The sequence below is a fragment of the Strongylocentrotus purpuratus genome, unplaced genomic scaffold (assembly GCF_000002235.5).
Source record: "Strongylocentrotus purpuratus isolate Spur 01 unplaced genomic scaffold, Spur_5.0 spur5_scaffold_17, whole genome shotgun sequence".
Taxonomy (NCBI): Eukaryota; Metazoa; Echinodermata; class Echinoidea; order Camarodonta; family Strongylocentrotidae; genus Strongylocentrotus; species Strongylocentrotus purpuratus.
In genome coordinates, this window is record NW_022145602.1 from 29,409,969 (window position 1) to 29,426,296 (window position 16,328).

The 16,328-nt window shown below is 38.8% G+C and overlaps 2 protein-coding genes across 2 annotated transcripts; both read left to right on the forward strand.

Moving 5' to 3' along the window:
• The first annotated feature begins 468 nt into the window (after positions 1–468).
• On the forward strand, positions 469–5,424 carry LOC105446455. Its single transcript, XM_011683351.2, has 2 exons — positions 469–2,272; positions 5,276–5,424. The coding sequence occupies exons 1-2, from the start codon at positions 469–471 to the stop codon at positions 5,422–5,424; spliced, it is 1,953 nt and encodes a 650-aa protein (XP_011681653.2).
• Positions 5,425–12,530: 7,106 nt separating this feature from the next.
• On the forward strand, positions 12,531–15,994 carry LOC105446456 (serine/threonine-protein phosphatase 6 regulatory ankyrin repeat subunit B-like). The gene is made up of 5 exons (XM_030988355.1): positions 12,531–12,983; positions 13,227–13,446; positions 13,915–14,270; positions 14,637–14,849; positions 15,833–15,994. Exons 1-5 carry the CDS (start codon positions 12,645–12,647, stop codon positions 15,992–15,994), a joined length of 1,290 nt encoding a protein of 429 aa, XP_030844215.1. The 5' UTR covers positions 12,531–12,644.
• The last annotated feature ends 334 nt before the right edge of the window (positions 15,995–16,328 follow it).

The window sequence follows — 16,328 nt, forward strand, 5'->3', positions numbered from 1 at the left end:
CATATCAATTAATATCGAGATACACAGGCACATAGTTATGTTATTATTTGATAATAAAAAAACTGCAGAAATTTCGGAAACTTTCCAATCCTTTTGTGGAGATATATAAACGCTCTTAAAGTACCAAATGCATAACAAAAGCTTTGATTTTAAACGAAAGATCACACATCAATTTGAAATATGTTTGTCCAGTTTATTCTCTATTTTATTGGAACTATAAAGGATATTAACGTTGGTAATTGTATTTTCTTTTTCCATTCTTTTCCAGATGGCTAAGTTATTTCGATAATTCATCCATTCTCTAGGACTGACATAGTTTGCAGCAGACCTTTTTCTTCTTAACCCATTGGTTCCGGGAACCTGGTGCCCCTGTAGTAAGCCTATGGCAATAAATTGTTCAGTAGTCAATGGGTTAAATTTGTTTCTTCATGCTGTTATCTCTGAGGATGATGAAGAAGGATTGACACGATGAAAAGGAGCAACGAAGACGCACGATCCAGTCAAATCTTCTTCACGGCACGAGTCAAGAACAAACGCGAGAACACCAAACTGAAGTATGAGATAAAGCAACTCGAACGCGAATTTGGACACACAGTATTCTCCATCCATAAGGATATTCGCGATCTTAAAGCCGAACTCAAGATCACGAAACGAAGCAGCGGCCACAGCGCCGAAGGTTGGTTCGTGGAGGATGCCGAAGATGCCGGAACGATGGTTAACCATAGATCGCGACCGACGAAGAGTGCCGGTGGTGCCCGATGTCGTACGAATGCCCTCGGCCATCAGCGGAAGCAGACACGAGTGTCTTCGGCTCCAGCGGTCGGGAATTCTCGGGACATTTCGATGGGACGGAGGTTGACAAAGACACCCGAGCGTAGCGTTCGGCAAGACAACCAAACCGTATCTAATTCCATGCGTGTATCGAAAGGTAAAGCTTTAATCACAAAGAATCATGGAATGAGGACTTCAGCGACGAAAATTGTGCCAGCTATAGAGACTGATACAATAGATGCTTCTTTACGTATGGATGAGGAGAAAGACAAACGAAAGCCTGCTAAAAATAAAAACAAATCTACTGACATTGATGGAGATTTTGCCAAAGAAACAGAACGTTCTGAAGAGAATTCAAGGACCGCTTTAAAACTCGTCAAAAAGAATAGCTTTCTAAATCCTATCATAAAGCCAACTTTAGATGTTACAGATAAAATGATCAGTGATACGAATCACGTCCATAATGCGGAGCAGTATTTGTCCGTGAATAAATCGGAAGAGCGTCCTCTATCCCCGATGATGACGACATTAGTGAAAGACCGTTGGTTGAAGCCCACGTTAAAAACGACGATTGAAAAAGATGACGTCGTTGACAGACCGAAGAAGACCGTTCGCATTGCTCCCAATTCATCTCATGTTCATGGGAGCAATAGAAGTAATGTGATGGGTAATACTCAGCCAGTGAATCCTGGAAATAAAAAGACTGTGGTGCTACAAAAGGCCGTTAAATCTGCGACATTTTTGACAGAGTCGCGATTGCCCACTGTGGATCCAATGCATTCTACAAATTCGATGATGAGTTTGAGTAGTGGGTTGGCGGGAAATTCGAAAGATGAGCGGGCCAAGAAATCTGGAAATGTAATTCCTGATATTCGCAGAAAGGTGCTGTCTACGGAACAAGTTAAGATGAAAAGAAAACGCGACAATTTGCTGGCAAGCTCGGTATCTGCTCTTCTCGCCGGAAAATCCTTTGTGCAAAAAAACGCAGAGGGGACCAGCGAAAGTGGGAAAGAGGGGGAAATCGAAAGTAGACCGGGATCTGGAACAGAAAGGGGAAGATCACCCTCTCCAAAACAGCGCAGACGATTCAGTTTTGGAACGATCACAATGCTCGCAATGAATCAACATCGAGCCTTCCCTGTTGAAAAGAAAGCGACATTAGGGAGCCGATTAAAGCTCAAAACACCAGCGGAAGAGTCAGAACAGAGAAATATCGATATTCGAAAAAGTGTTTTGGTAAACGATTCAGATTCAGACGATGACAATCACAAAAAAGACTACGCCGTACCAGCGAAACCGGTGATCGATCTAAAGAATGTGAAATCAAAGATATCGAATCAGTGGAACCAGGACGCTGCGTTAGAGAAGCCACCGACTTTGGCAGACGACACTTTTCAGCTCCAACGATCGCTGGCCGCTGCGCATATATCAAGAGGGCGCGATCTTCGAGATATGCAAGACGATAATGAGGTCGATCCAATGAAGGTTATTGATGACGATCGTAAATCGAATCTTGGAATGAAATTGAAAGCGTTCAATAATCTGTTATTGGGAGGTAATAAGGAGGAAAAGAGGAGGAAAAGTGTGATGGATGCGATACACGCGGGATCTGACGGAAAGCAAATCCTGAAACTGATGCGATTAGCCAACCAAAATTAACAATATTTTAACCTATATATTATATTTAAGCCACGACCTTAATATTAAAAGCTACATTTATATTGCATACGCATCCTCCCAGGGGATGCTTAAGTTACCGACATGGTAGTAGTTCCCTTTCCAGCCCAGCAGTCTTTAGGCATTAAAAGCATTCAAGGAATAGATTCATAACATGTACCTATTTACGACACCTGTGTGGAGAGTAGCACATGTAGATTAATGTCTTGCCAAAGGACATAGGCGCCGGGGCGGGACTCGAACCGCGAGCCGTTTAATCCACAGCCCGGGGCGTATCCACTATACCCCGAAACCTTATCAATGTCAATGTCAACTATTGATCTTGTGTTATAATATAATGGCTAAGAAGCACATTAACTTACCCGCTAAACTCAACTAGGAGGCATCGAGCCATAGTGGTTCACTCACTTGACTTGTAATCCAATGGTTAAAGATAAACTCCAGTACTGGTAAAAAAAAAAAAAAAATTCTCACAGAATCAAACGAAACTTACACTGAATGTTCAAGATTACAAATAAATAACATGTGCCAAACAATTTTGGAAGAAAATGTATACTGGCTGAGTAATGAGCATAGAAAGACAAGGAAATCAAGGTAGTACTAGCCCCGACACCATGTGTGTTGTCCCATATATAGCTTTCTATGTGAGTGCTTGTTACTTTACCAAGACTCGGTCAAATTTATTATGATTTTGATGATTCCAGAACCTTGCAGTATACACAAATTCTTATATGCTAGATGATCAACCCTTTCTGGTCAATTCCACAACGTTTCTTTCACAATGCAATCGCATGACCAGAACTCAACTTCATCCTTAAGGGTTCGAATCTCAAGCCCGACACCAACGTATTTTGGCAAGAGATCAGTCCACAATTGCCACAGTTATTCCAGGTGCAAGTGGTTACCTGGTAATTTCTAGCGTAATAATAATTGTAGGGCCGCAGGAACAGAAGTAGATGTGACATCACTGGGTGAATTAGCGATGAAAAATACCCAATTATTATTGTTAATAGTAGTAGTAGTAGTAGTAGTAGTAGTAGTAGTAGTAGTAGTAGTAGTAGTAGGGGTACTAGTAGTAGAGTTAATAATAATAATAGTAGTAGTAATAGAAGTTGTAGTAGTAGTAGTTGTTGTAGTAGTAGTAGTAGTAGTAGTAGTAGTATTAGTAGTAGTAGTAGTAGTAGTAGTAGTAGTAGTAGTAGTAGTAGTAGTAGTAGTAGTAGTAGTAGTAGTAGTAGAAGTAGTAGAAGTAGTAGAAGAAGTACTAGCAGTAGTATCTAGTCAAGAGATATCGTTAAGGCTTTTGTTCATTTTCCGAGTGCGTAATAAACAACTTATCATTGCATGGCTTGCGGTGATTAGACGAGTTCTTAAGTTTCCAATATAGCTTGCTTTTCCTTACAATATTATTGAGGATCCACAAGCCCAATTCTGTCCGTTTCGTAGCCTGTCCGCTTACTGGTTTAGGTCGTTCGTCAGATAAATATCAAAAAAATAATGAAGCAAACACAATTTATGTAACACCATTTCATCTGTATATACGATTAAAAATAATTTAATAATTTTGTAACGAATGCGATTTGGTTACCATTTTAGGGGGATGGCTTTGTTAGAATGATGCACACTATGTCTTAAATGTATGTATTCTGTTTGTGGAAACTAAAAATACGTTTTGAAAGGGAAAATGAGAAATGTAATACAGGAATCCCAGTGAAAAAAAAAATATGTGAACTTGGGCTATGGTAAGGTTGAAAATAATGATCCGACTGTTGAGACGACTTACTATAATTGTATTTTTAATTGGTAAATAGCTAGTATTCATGGCCCCGTCTTAATCATGCAGAGTTGCGATTGAGCCAAACCGATTGGAAGTCCCCTAATCAATCGCAAAGTTAAGATCCCCTGTCTCTCGCGCGCAGAAACACAATTGATATTAGTAATAATCTTGATGAGGTAGGCAATCAGTTGTTTGTTTAGGGAAAAAACATCTTACATTGAAACATAGGAGTCCTTCTGTCGGTTATATATATATATATATATATATATATATATATATATATATATATATATATTCACAACTGCGGTTCTAAGTACAGCATCACATGTTCAACGTAGACGGCGCTCATCATTTTCGTTTAAATGAGTCCATCCATTTCAGCAGAACATGACGATATGTTTTAAAAGCCATCACTGCTTTGCATCGAATACCAGATTGAGAAAATACGACCACTTCTTACTATCGCGTCATCTCCATTACTATGTTCCATCTAACTTAGGCTAACTAAAGGGTATGACATTTGACGTAATTAAGTGCAATTGATGTTTTTGTGTAAATGACAGTCTTTGTTTGCATGATTTTTTTTAATAAAGTACATGTCGATATAAGTATGCTTTCAGACAAATTGTAATTTGTACATATTTTTTAGAATCAAAATATATTCTCAAAATTAATGAATATCATGAAAACTAAATAATTCAGTTTTTTAAGAAATCTTGACTGATTTACTCTGATATTTTTCATTTACCTAACATGCCTTTCAAAAACGGGAGTTACAATAATTTGGTCTTCCTTCTAATTTTAAAACACAATGCCCATCCAAGAGAGAGGACACATATTTTTGTATTTATATCACACACGAAAAGATTGATGGACATACATGTATAGTCATATACACAAATTAGAACAATATAACATGACATTGGCGAGTTGTACAACACAAAACATAATTTACAACAATGTTTCAAACCCAATGTGCAGTTCTGTATGCCATACCCTTCCCCTCCCACCCCCTCCCACCCCCCCCCCCCAACCACACACACAAAAAAGGTGACAATGGTGATGAGAAGGAGGAGGAGGATGATGAAGATTATGAGAATATTACCTATGATGATGATGTCGATGTTGACGGTGATGAGGATTTGGATGATGACGATGATGACGAAGATGATGATGAGGATGAGGATGACGGCGATTAGGATTTGGATGATGACGATGATTATGATGACGATGATGATAATGAGGATGAGGATGACGGTGATGACGATTAGGATGATGACGATGATGATGATGCGAATGAGGATGATGACGTTGATGATGGTGATGATGATGATGATGATGATGTCTGATTTCTAATATTAATTTGGTCTAAATATGCAAGTGGTCTTTGTGTACAGATTTCTGTAATTCATGTATCAATGGCAAAGTCTTTTCAATGGAAATTTTTTTTTAAATGCAGTCTTTATGGACAGGTGGTCTATCTATACAGGTGGTCACTAAAGCAGGTTTCACTGTGTGTGATTTAATGATGCAAGAGGCAATAATAATACATTTCAAAAGTAATACAATTCGTGTTATTTTATAAAGTGTTATTGGTTAATACATTCGGATCATTCATATAGCTGCGTGGCATGAAATACGAATTAAATACTTATTACTTTAAATGCACACATTTTGTTTTGGAGCATTTTCAGGAATACTCTATTTCTATCATCTGTCAAAAAAGTAATCCTTTCAGCCCTTTTTCAATTATTGATAATGAAAAGATGAAATGCAAATGTCTAGAAAAGGAAAATTTTAAACATCACTCTGGCAGGCATGTCGTCATCTTGAAGCAACTCGAATCAATAAGTTCTGTTTTTAAGTTTAGTTTTAAATTTTGTGGAGTAAAATTTCTTATACTTGCGTACAGTGGTAACAATGTGGTTGGTTGTGTGTCTGCTTGACAAAACAAAATGTGCCGTCGTTGACTTGTCGATGAATCCCTCCCTGAAACAGAGTTTGCCGTATCCCTTCTTCTTTTTTTAAAATTATCATTACAATTTGTTTGGGTGAAAGACAGTTTGAAAGAGCGCCCTCATTCAGACATTTTTGTCCGGTAATATGTTTGTCCGATACCCATTCAGTGTTTTCTTCTTTTATTTTTTTTTTGTTGCTTTCTTACTCTCTCTCTCTCTCTCTCTCTAATCGTATTATTACTGACAGTTTGTATGAGATATTTCCGTGGTCTTAGACGCGGTCATCACTACCAATATCTAGACATATCACAAAGTGAGTCCATTAACATGTTAGGGTTCAAACCTAATACCACCGATCACTGCTCTCCAAATCCGCTACTAGAAACCCTGTATCAATAAGTGAGCGTTTAAAAAGTATATGTGAGTTATTTCCTTATAAAAGGAACCAACGAAAATTTGAAATGATAATACTTATAATAATGATGATAATAATAATAATAATATTGATGATGATAATAATAATGATGATAAATAGAGTTGTAACTGATATAAAAGACCAACATCATTAGATCAATAAATTAATAGAACAACTGATAACAACCAATCATGGTTTGGTCGTTTGAGGCTCGTTTCGATATGACAAGGTAAACCACTCCCCCTGCCTCCCCCCCCCCCCCCCCTTCCCTTGGCAATTGGGTTCAACAATGGTCATACGGTTCTTAAAGGTATTACAAAGTTTTGGAAAATTTTGAAAAATGGGTGGATAGTGATTCTTAACAAGTTTGATATATTTGGATGCCCCTGTGGATGTATTAAAAACACCAGAAATTTTAGCCCCTAAAACACTTCTGCTTTTGAGAAATATTGAATATAAAGATTTACCGGTGCTCCCGGTAAATTTTGATAAAATTCAAATAGCTCCTACGGCCGTACAATGGTAGCTGCGACCATGAAAATCTCAGAGTATGTAGATTTGGTATATAATTTCCGAACAAGAATAGCTAATCGGTCGATTTAAGTCAATACACATTGTTTTATACCTTAATTAAGACCTTGACCTTGAGAGGGAGCTATTCAACATAAAGTGTTTATTATTTACAATTTCATAACTTTAAAGTCGATTTCGACCGCGACAACGATCACTTAATATTGTAAGATCGTATATGCTTCCAATATGTTCATTTGAACCAAATTCATGACCCCATACCAAAACTTTGTATTACCTTTAAAGATAAAGACCATTTCTGGTCATGCGATTGCATTGTGAAAGAAACGTTGTGGAATCGATCAGAAAAGGTTTGTAGTGACTTGACCTAAGAAGAGCTTTGCGTTTGTAAATATAATTGTCTTGTGTTTATTGTGTGGCTTGAAGTCTGGCCGGACGGGCCCGGAAAGGAAAGGAAAAGGAAAGGAAAAGGAAAGGAAAGGAAAGGAAAGGAAAAGGAAAGGAAATGAAAGGAAAGGGAAGAAAGAAGGGTTATAAACCGGCAAAAAACAAAACAAAAATCCTGCAAAATGCGAGACCACGTTTACTACCTACATTTAGCGAATTTAATTCTGGAAATAAGCGCGAAAAAATAGCAAATCCGAAAAGTAAAAACACGGAGCCATCATTAGGCATGACGGCAAAGCTCCGAATTCGGCAGTTCGCGAATTCATGGAATCAGTTCTGTAAAAGCGGTCGTAAAGCCTAATTTGTTCAGAAAATTATACACTTTTATCGCCAGAATCTGGGTAAAAACACTCCAGTCAGTTGTACAGGTGCACAGAAGACGAACTGCATGTCAGTCTAAAATTTTCTTTTTCAATCTGCGCATGATATTTATTACCGGTATATGTAAATTATGCCGAACAAAATTAGTCTCATGTTCATTGTCTATTAGTGTCACAGATGGGTTGTTACTTTTAGATTTGCACAACGACAACGTGGATTGCTACGATCGACGTCCTTTTAATGCACTGCCTTGAATGGATGTCACACGTATCAGTCCACGCAAATCTAAAAGTCCCTATTGTTACAATACATGTATATGGACAGATTGGATAGATGTGTAAAATCATTACAATTATAATCGGTATACGATTAACGATGCGAAAGGGATTCTTCTCCAGCTTCCTGCAGGAAGTCAGGGACGCAAAAAATTACTTACCGCTTTGCATAATTTGTGCGTGAGATTTATTTTTTCTTATAAGTGCCCCTTTTCATCTTCGATGAGTGCATGCCCTTATTCAAATTTTGAGAGGTGCCCCTTTAACTCTTTAATAAGTGCCCATTTTCATCTCCGATTAGTGCCATTTTCCTTCTGATAATTGCATTTTTCCGTTGTCATAAGTGCCAATTTTCATCTCTGGTGAGTGCCCCTGATTAAGTGCGAGGAGTGCCCCATTTTCACATCTGGTAATTCCCCTTTTTACTTTGACATGTGCTCTTTTTCTTTTCAAATAAGTGTCCTTTTCTTCTTTGGATATGTGCCCCCTTTTCATTTCCCCATAAAAAGTGCTCCTAATTTAAGGCGATTAAGAGGAACTTTTTCTTTAATTTTACCCAAATGTGGCTCGCTACGCTCGCTCGTATTTAAAGCTAATATAATTATGTTTCTTATTAAAGATCTTTTTGGTCGTTCATGATAAGATTGTGCTTAAAACCCCATCAAGATTGTTTTTCCCTCTTTATAAGATGTAATTTTTTGCACTGCGACCTCACAAATCTCCCCCCAAAAATATAACTATCACAACCAACTACAAAGTACATTCCCGGAAAGTGCCCTTTACTGTTGGTGCCCCCCCCCCCCCCACTTTGAATGGCGCTCTTTCGCCCCTGGCCTGCTAAAAAAACGAGCTTCCGGGGGCTCCGCCCCTGGACCCCCCGCCAATTTACGCTTCGCTCGCTACGCTCTACCTGATCATAAATACTTTAGCCCGCCCACCCCCCCCCCTTCTTTAAAAAAAAACGTTTCCCGGGGCCTGATGTAAGGTGTTTAAAGCTGAAGCCCGACTCCAGTGATTGCTGTCTGCCCATCCAAACTGATGAACTAGTCTTGTACTGACTGATTTCGACCATCAAGTGATACCTGAGGTATTAGGAATCTGTACCGTGACAATTATATGGTTGTCAACATTGTTGCAATTTAAAATCTTGTTTAGAAGTGAAATGATATACTCTATGGACTATTGATCTTGTTGAGGGAATCATTACTGTGTTTAGTTTACATGTATCAATATGAAACACTTACACCTAGAGGTACCGGTGTCATGAATACCAATGTCCTTTTGTTACACTGGTGTACTATATCAATGCGGACTGCACACATAGTCCTGCTTCGTGTGTTTACAGTCTTTTCCTCCTATCATAAATTTCTGCTGGAAAAGTCACAGATTTTAAATGATATCCTGGCAAAAAGTATACATCAAATCGCACGAATTGAGTTTACAAATTCGATTTTTCTTCAGCTTCTCATCGGGGCACATCCCTCCCCCCCCCCCTGTCCGCGCAAGCGCGGAACGCGGTGCTTAATATTTTCTCACGAATTGAGCCCCCCCCCCCCCCCCCCCCCCCCTTGCCGCCGGCTGGATCCGCCCCTGCATACATTCAAAGCGTATTAGACTTTACGTCATCCAAAAAAGACGCCTTGGTTTTCCCGCGTCATATGTAAACAAGGAATTCTTCTTCTCATCGAGTCACTCACTGCACAAGCCCGGTAAAGTAGAGGACACATGATTAACCCATTGTCTACTGGAACCTGGGGGTCCCTGTGTTAAGCCTATGGGAATTAGATAATTCAGTAGCCAACGGGTTAAGTTACATCATCCACCATCAAAAGCTCATTTGATTTTCAAAAAGGGCAGAAGTTTTTGTAGTAAAAAATCATAAGGAGAAACATTATGATTTGGGAGAATGGAACCGTCTATTGCATCGGAATTACTGAACTAATTTATATTTGACGTGGGCTTTAGACGGTAACATTTCCAAAACTTTCAACTGTACTTTCTCAATGTAGAGAAAAAGACGTTAACGGGAAATCATTTATTAATTTCTAACATTGTCAACTCTACCACTGTGGCTAAATGTATTTCAGTATACAGAGTTGGGTCAATATTTTGACACGTTAGACACGTAAGTTTGTTTGGTACACCTAAAGCAAATATAAAGTAAATCTTTCCGAACAGAATGACGGAGTTCAATAATTTGTTGGGCTAGTTGTAGAGAGATATGCCATAAAGTCTCTTTTACTTCGTGAATTTTATTTCGTCACAAACTGAATAACAAAGAGAGTATAATTCATGGCGTGTACACACGCACAATTGTATGCCCTTCTGTATTTGAAGCGGTGGCAAAAACAGGCGCCACATAATCAAAAGGGGGAATCCCCCAAAAAAACTAACCCTTAGAATACCAGGCAGAAAATTAAGTACGGTATTTACGTGCAGGGTCTGTATAAAAGTGATCGAATGGCATTGTATGGGTGAGCATCAAAAAATTGTGCATGGAATCACATCCAATCATGCAGAAAAAAACTCATTTGATCTACAATAGACTTGAAAGATGTTTTGCACTCTTTCCAAACAATGTGCATATTTTCCTTTCATGATGGGATCATAGATAACAGAGTACAGTAACCCTTTACTGTGTTGCAACATATATAATGTAAGCGGGAAATAATCAAGTCTACAAGGCTGAAGCTGAATATATATGTGTTTGGCAAGAGAAAAGACGTGTTTTGTTCAGACCAGGTCAAAATTCAAAATCCCTTGCAAAATTTCTCATTTACGTCCGAGGGGGGGGGGGGGGCGTTTTGATCCCTTCTTGGATTTATATTTCATATCATTCTGTCTCTTCATTCGATGTTTAACTATGCATCGTGGTAAATATGAATATATATTGACACATTCATGCTTAATGCAACGAAGCAGGTAAACGTTCCCAGGCGACCTAGGCTGTAACTGAGAATTAATGTCTAACCCAAGGGCACTACATCACGTTGACTTCTTTTCAACCGGGACTTTTAAAAAGAAGACTTCCTAAAAAATTATTTTGAGAAGACATGCACTATCCATGGACTAAAATGCAACGGATAAATACTGTCGACTGGAAATAATTCACCATCATCATCTTCACTTCCAATACCGTGACCACCATAATCATTAAATAAATGCACACATCATCGTTGTCGTTGTCGACGTCATCGTTGTTATCACAATTGCGATTATCTTCTGTTGGAGTTTTGTTCCAACCTTCACCGCATTATCATTAACACAAATAGTGTCACTGTCAGCGATAATATACTTTTTTTCATGAGTAGTTAAACAATTTATTAACTTATAGGAAACAGCGTCCTCCAGGCATAGTTGGTATTTTAATTATTTTGTAGTAAATTAGGGGTCGAATTTATGCTTCTTTATTTCGAATTATGTCATAAAACATGTTAAACGTGGACTGTTACTCCTTCGTTGGGCAAGACTATTTCACTCCTTGAAAATATGTATACGTAGTTTCATCTGAATGTATGTCTCATTGAAGAGACGAACAGAACAAACGTATCCACCCTTCATTTTCAGATGAGAGAAAATGGTGCTAAGGTAGTGACTTCAGTGCTAGATGTACAATTAAAGATAATCTGAAGGTTTGAGTGAAAAACAGACCATTCTTAATGATACAAATTGGGAAAAACTGATCTGATTGATTCCTTAATTCTCCCAACTATGTTATTACAATTCAATTACATTTTAGGTGAATGTAAATCTTAACAGTGCAATGAATTGGCTCTATATACCATTCCAGACATCAAAGTGTTGAAAGATTTGTTAAAGCCTGTCTTATTTCTTTTTTTCAATGGGAAAACGGTTGGGAAAATTCAAAAATGGTTAGGGGAATTTACTGTTAGAGGGTGTTGCACAGTGACGCCTTCAAAGAAAACCATAGAAATCTTTGTGGTTTGAGAATTCTTTCAGGATTTTTTGCATGTTAGAGGGTTAGTACAGTAGAAGGAATATAATAAGTAAAATTTCATACAAAAATTACGCAGTTTCTTCATCAACCTTCAACAATGTTACCGAGTCACTTTAAGAGTGAAAGGGAAGGGGGATTTTAAAAAACGCACTCGCTTTATACTTAATGGAATGTTGATGATTGCCCAAAAAATAGTAAAATAAAAAAGGAGCAAAGAGCAAGACTAACAGTAAAATGGGAATAACAGATATTTGAATTACGAGTTAGTTCACTGCACAGGACTTTGGACCTTGTTGAAAAGGAACAAAATAACAACTGCATATTGCGAGAAAAAAAAGAACCCAGTGTGGTGTGTGCTTATGATTGTTACATGCAGAATGCGACGGGACTATCTGCTACAAACGATTTAGATTCTTAACCGTAACATTTCGAAGTCGAGCGTTGAGAGAGAAGTAGACGATTACAAGGGGCTCAGCTAGATTAGGATGTCTGGTAAACCGGTGCTCCTTCAAGTATGGAGGACATAAATCAACAGCTTCATGAGGCAGCAAGAAGGGGTAAAATCAAAAGCATAAAAAAACTGCTAAAAAAGGGTGCCGACATAAACCAGACAGACCAAGATGGAAATACACCCTTACACATGGCGGTCCAGTATGGCCAAGAGAATGTCATCGAGTATCTCATAAATTACGGAGCTGATGTGGAGAAGGCGACTCCAGATGGACAAACACCCTTGCATATTGCTGCAGCACTTGAACGTCTTCAGGCAACGAAAGTTATACTCAGTCACGGAGCTGAGGTCAATAAGGAAAAGGATGATGGTTGGACTGCATTACACGGTGCTGCTCAGAATGGTAATATTGATGTCACCAAATTTCTCATCAGTCAAGGAGCTGAGGTCAATAAAGGAAAGGATGACGGTAAGACTGCATTACACAGTGCTGCTCAGAATGGTCATGTTGATGTCACCAAATATCTCATCAGTCGAGGAGCTGAGGTCAACAAGGGAGAGGATAATGGCTGGACTGCATTACACAGTGCTGCTCAGAATGGCCATATTGATGTCACCAAATATCTCATCAGTCAAGGAGCTGAGGTCAATAAGGAAAAGGATGATGGTGTGACTGCATTACACAGTGCTGCTTATAATGGTCATATTGATGTCACCAAATATCTCATCAGTCAAGGAGCTGAGGTCAATAAGGGAATGGATGATGGTTGGACTGCATTACACAGTGCTGCTCATAATAGTCATATTGATGTCACCAAATATCTCATCAGTCAAGGAGCTGAGGTCAATAAGGGAAAGGATGATGGTTGGACTGCATTACACAGTGCTGCTCAAAATGGTCATTTTGATGTCACCAAATATCTCATCAGTCAAGGAGCTGAGGTCAATAAAGGAAAGGATGATGATTGGACTGCATTACACAGTGCTGCTCAAAAAGGTCATGATGATGTCACCAAATTTCTCATTAGTCAAGGAGCTGAGGTCAATAAGGGAAATGATGATGGTGTGACTGCATTACACATTGCTGCTTATAATGGTCATATTGATGTCACCAAATATCTCATCAGTCAAGGAGCTGAGGTCAACAAGGGAGAGGATAATGGCTGGACTGCATTACACAGTGCTGCTCAGAATGGCCATATTGATGTCACCAAATATCTCATCAGGCAAGGAGCTGAGGTCAATAAGGGAAAGGATGATGGTTGGACTGCATTACACAGTGCTGCTCAGAATGGTCATGATGATGTCACCAAATTTCTCATCAGTCAAGGAGCTGAGGTCAATAAGGGAAAGGATGATGGTTGGACTGCATTACACAGTGCTGCTAAGAGTGGTCACCTTAATGTCACCAAATATCTCATCAGCCACGGAGCTGAGGTGAATAAGGATGATAAGTACGGTAGTACTGCAGTTCACAGTGCTGTTCAGGAGGGTCATTTTGGTGTCACAAAGTATTTGCTAACGCAAGGTATAAATGTGAATATAGGTGACCGAAATGGCTACACTCCCTTGCACATTGCTGCTATGAATGGTGACCTCGATATTGTTAAGGTCCTGCTTGAGGAAGGAGCCCTAGTTGATGTACAGGATGCCCATGGACAGACCCCAATGCATCTATTTTTAAAGAAAGTAAGTGCCAATTATTCCGTTATCTTAAAAAAGCATGCAAAGGTGTGCAATAAACCCTTCCTCTACATACTGAGGAGCCAAAACAAATAATGCAAAAAGCGTCAAATAACGATTCTAAAAATAAATAATAATAATTGCAAACATATATAGCTAAATTGAGGTTATTTCCAATCCATTTGTTTCTGGGCTTAAATGTGACCAAAATCAGTTTCCACAAGGTGTAGGCTAATAACAAATCATGAAAGTGTTCTTGATAATCATTTGGCCTTTAAAAGCAACTTGAAAGTCTACGTTATGCTGCTAGTGCTCCATCAAAAAGAATACGCTTAAACTGTAAAATTCACACATACTTTTTTGTTTATATAGATCAATGGGATTCTCGATCACCGTGATGATGAAGCATTGACTGCTATTTACCTCGCCACTCAAAATGGCTACACACAGGTTGTCGAATCGCTGGTTTCCTATGGAGCTTCCTTGAACATCCAGTCGCACGATGGAAAGACCTGTCTTCATGAAGCTATCATACTTTCTGATCACACGAGCAGAAAAGAGCAAACAAAAGCGAGACACCAACAGGTAAAGACGACTTAAAACTCACCTAGCACGGACAACCGCTAAGCTGTTCAGCAAGAAGAAAATAATAGTAATTAAGTTAATGCCATGCCCCTTCCTTAACCTGAGGTTGAATATTGTTCACTTGTGATTTAGAACTTGTCCCTGGACAACGACAGAACAGTCATGTTTGATTGAGTGTACATTTTGCCTGCAAAAAGAACTTAATATTTAGAGATAACATTTGTTGGTAGCCTGGTACCTGCTGTATACCACAAGTGCAAGTCAAGGCTAACGGCTCCAATGAAAACCCTTTCTATCCGTTGAGAAAAAGATTCCATAATTACTAGGCCTACATCCGATACACCGATATCATGCTTATAGGGGATTGAATTATCGGTGTAACTGGATAATATCATTTATCCTTGAGAAAGGTGTTGATTCCGGAGACCAAATTAGAAAGGAAATGTTACATCCCTTTGTTCGGATGCTCCTATATTTCAACAGAGGATAGTTACCCATTGACGCTCCCCCCCCCCCCCCCCCCCCCTACATGTATCGACAACCGCCCCGTGCCCTATATGGTGTCATACGGTGTCATGAAAGCTTCAGTGGACACAGATCTTTTTAAAGTTTGATGACAATAGCATTCACCCTTTTCCATCCTTGTATTGGTTAACGAACGAGAGCACGAGAATCTGGCCAGCAAGTCTATCAATCAAGATGAATGGAAGATATATCGAAGTTATTAGGTAGATTGTTAGGTTGATGGTGTTTTTAGAAGCGTTTCGATGAGAAAAAACGTGTAATTTTATAGATTGGCTGGAATGGTTCCCGTACTTGATTGGTCAACTAAAATATCGATGGAAAAGATAAATGTCTTTACCATCAAACATTTAAATGACCTGTTTATAAACATACACACACACATATATATAAACTATCTCTGATTCGTTTTGTTTTTGTATTTGATAACCTATATTGATACACCTGGTATGTTGACTCAGATCTCAGAGGACTTCTCTCAGCACGAGCTTTCCCCTGACAAGACTTTGGTTTTATACCTTCTGGAGCACGGCGCAAAGCTGGATATAAAGGACGGTCAAGGCAAACTACCAGTCCACTATGCTAACAATGAAGTTATCCGACAGATTATATTTTCAAGGTAGGGAAATCCTTGTTCACAAACCACGTCTTTTGATGATTAATGGGCCAGTTCAGAGATAATATCTTCGTATGGGTAGATAAAGGTTATTATACCAAATTGTAAAACCCATCGACACGAATGATGGATATATGTTCACGGAAGTCAATATTCATTAAGGCACTGCTGGTACATTTTATGACAGCCTAACACGAAAAGAAGTTCTATTTTAAAAACATGAACAAACAAAACATATTCATGAAGCACTTCCATCCCTTTGGCAGTGATTATTGTAAAATGCATAGAGTGAGACTTGTCCATGTTTCAAAGATCTGTGGATATTTAGGGGTTGTTTGTAC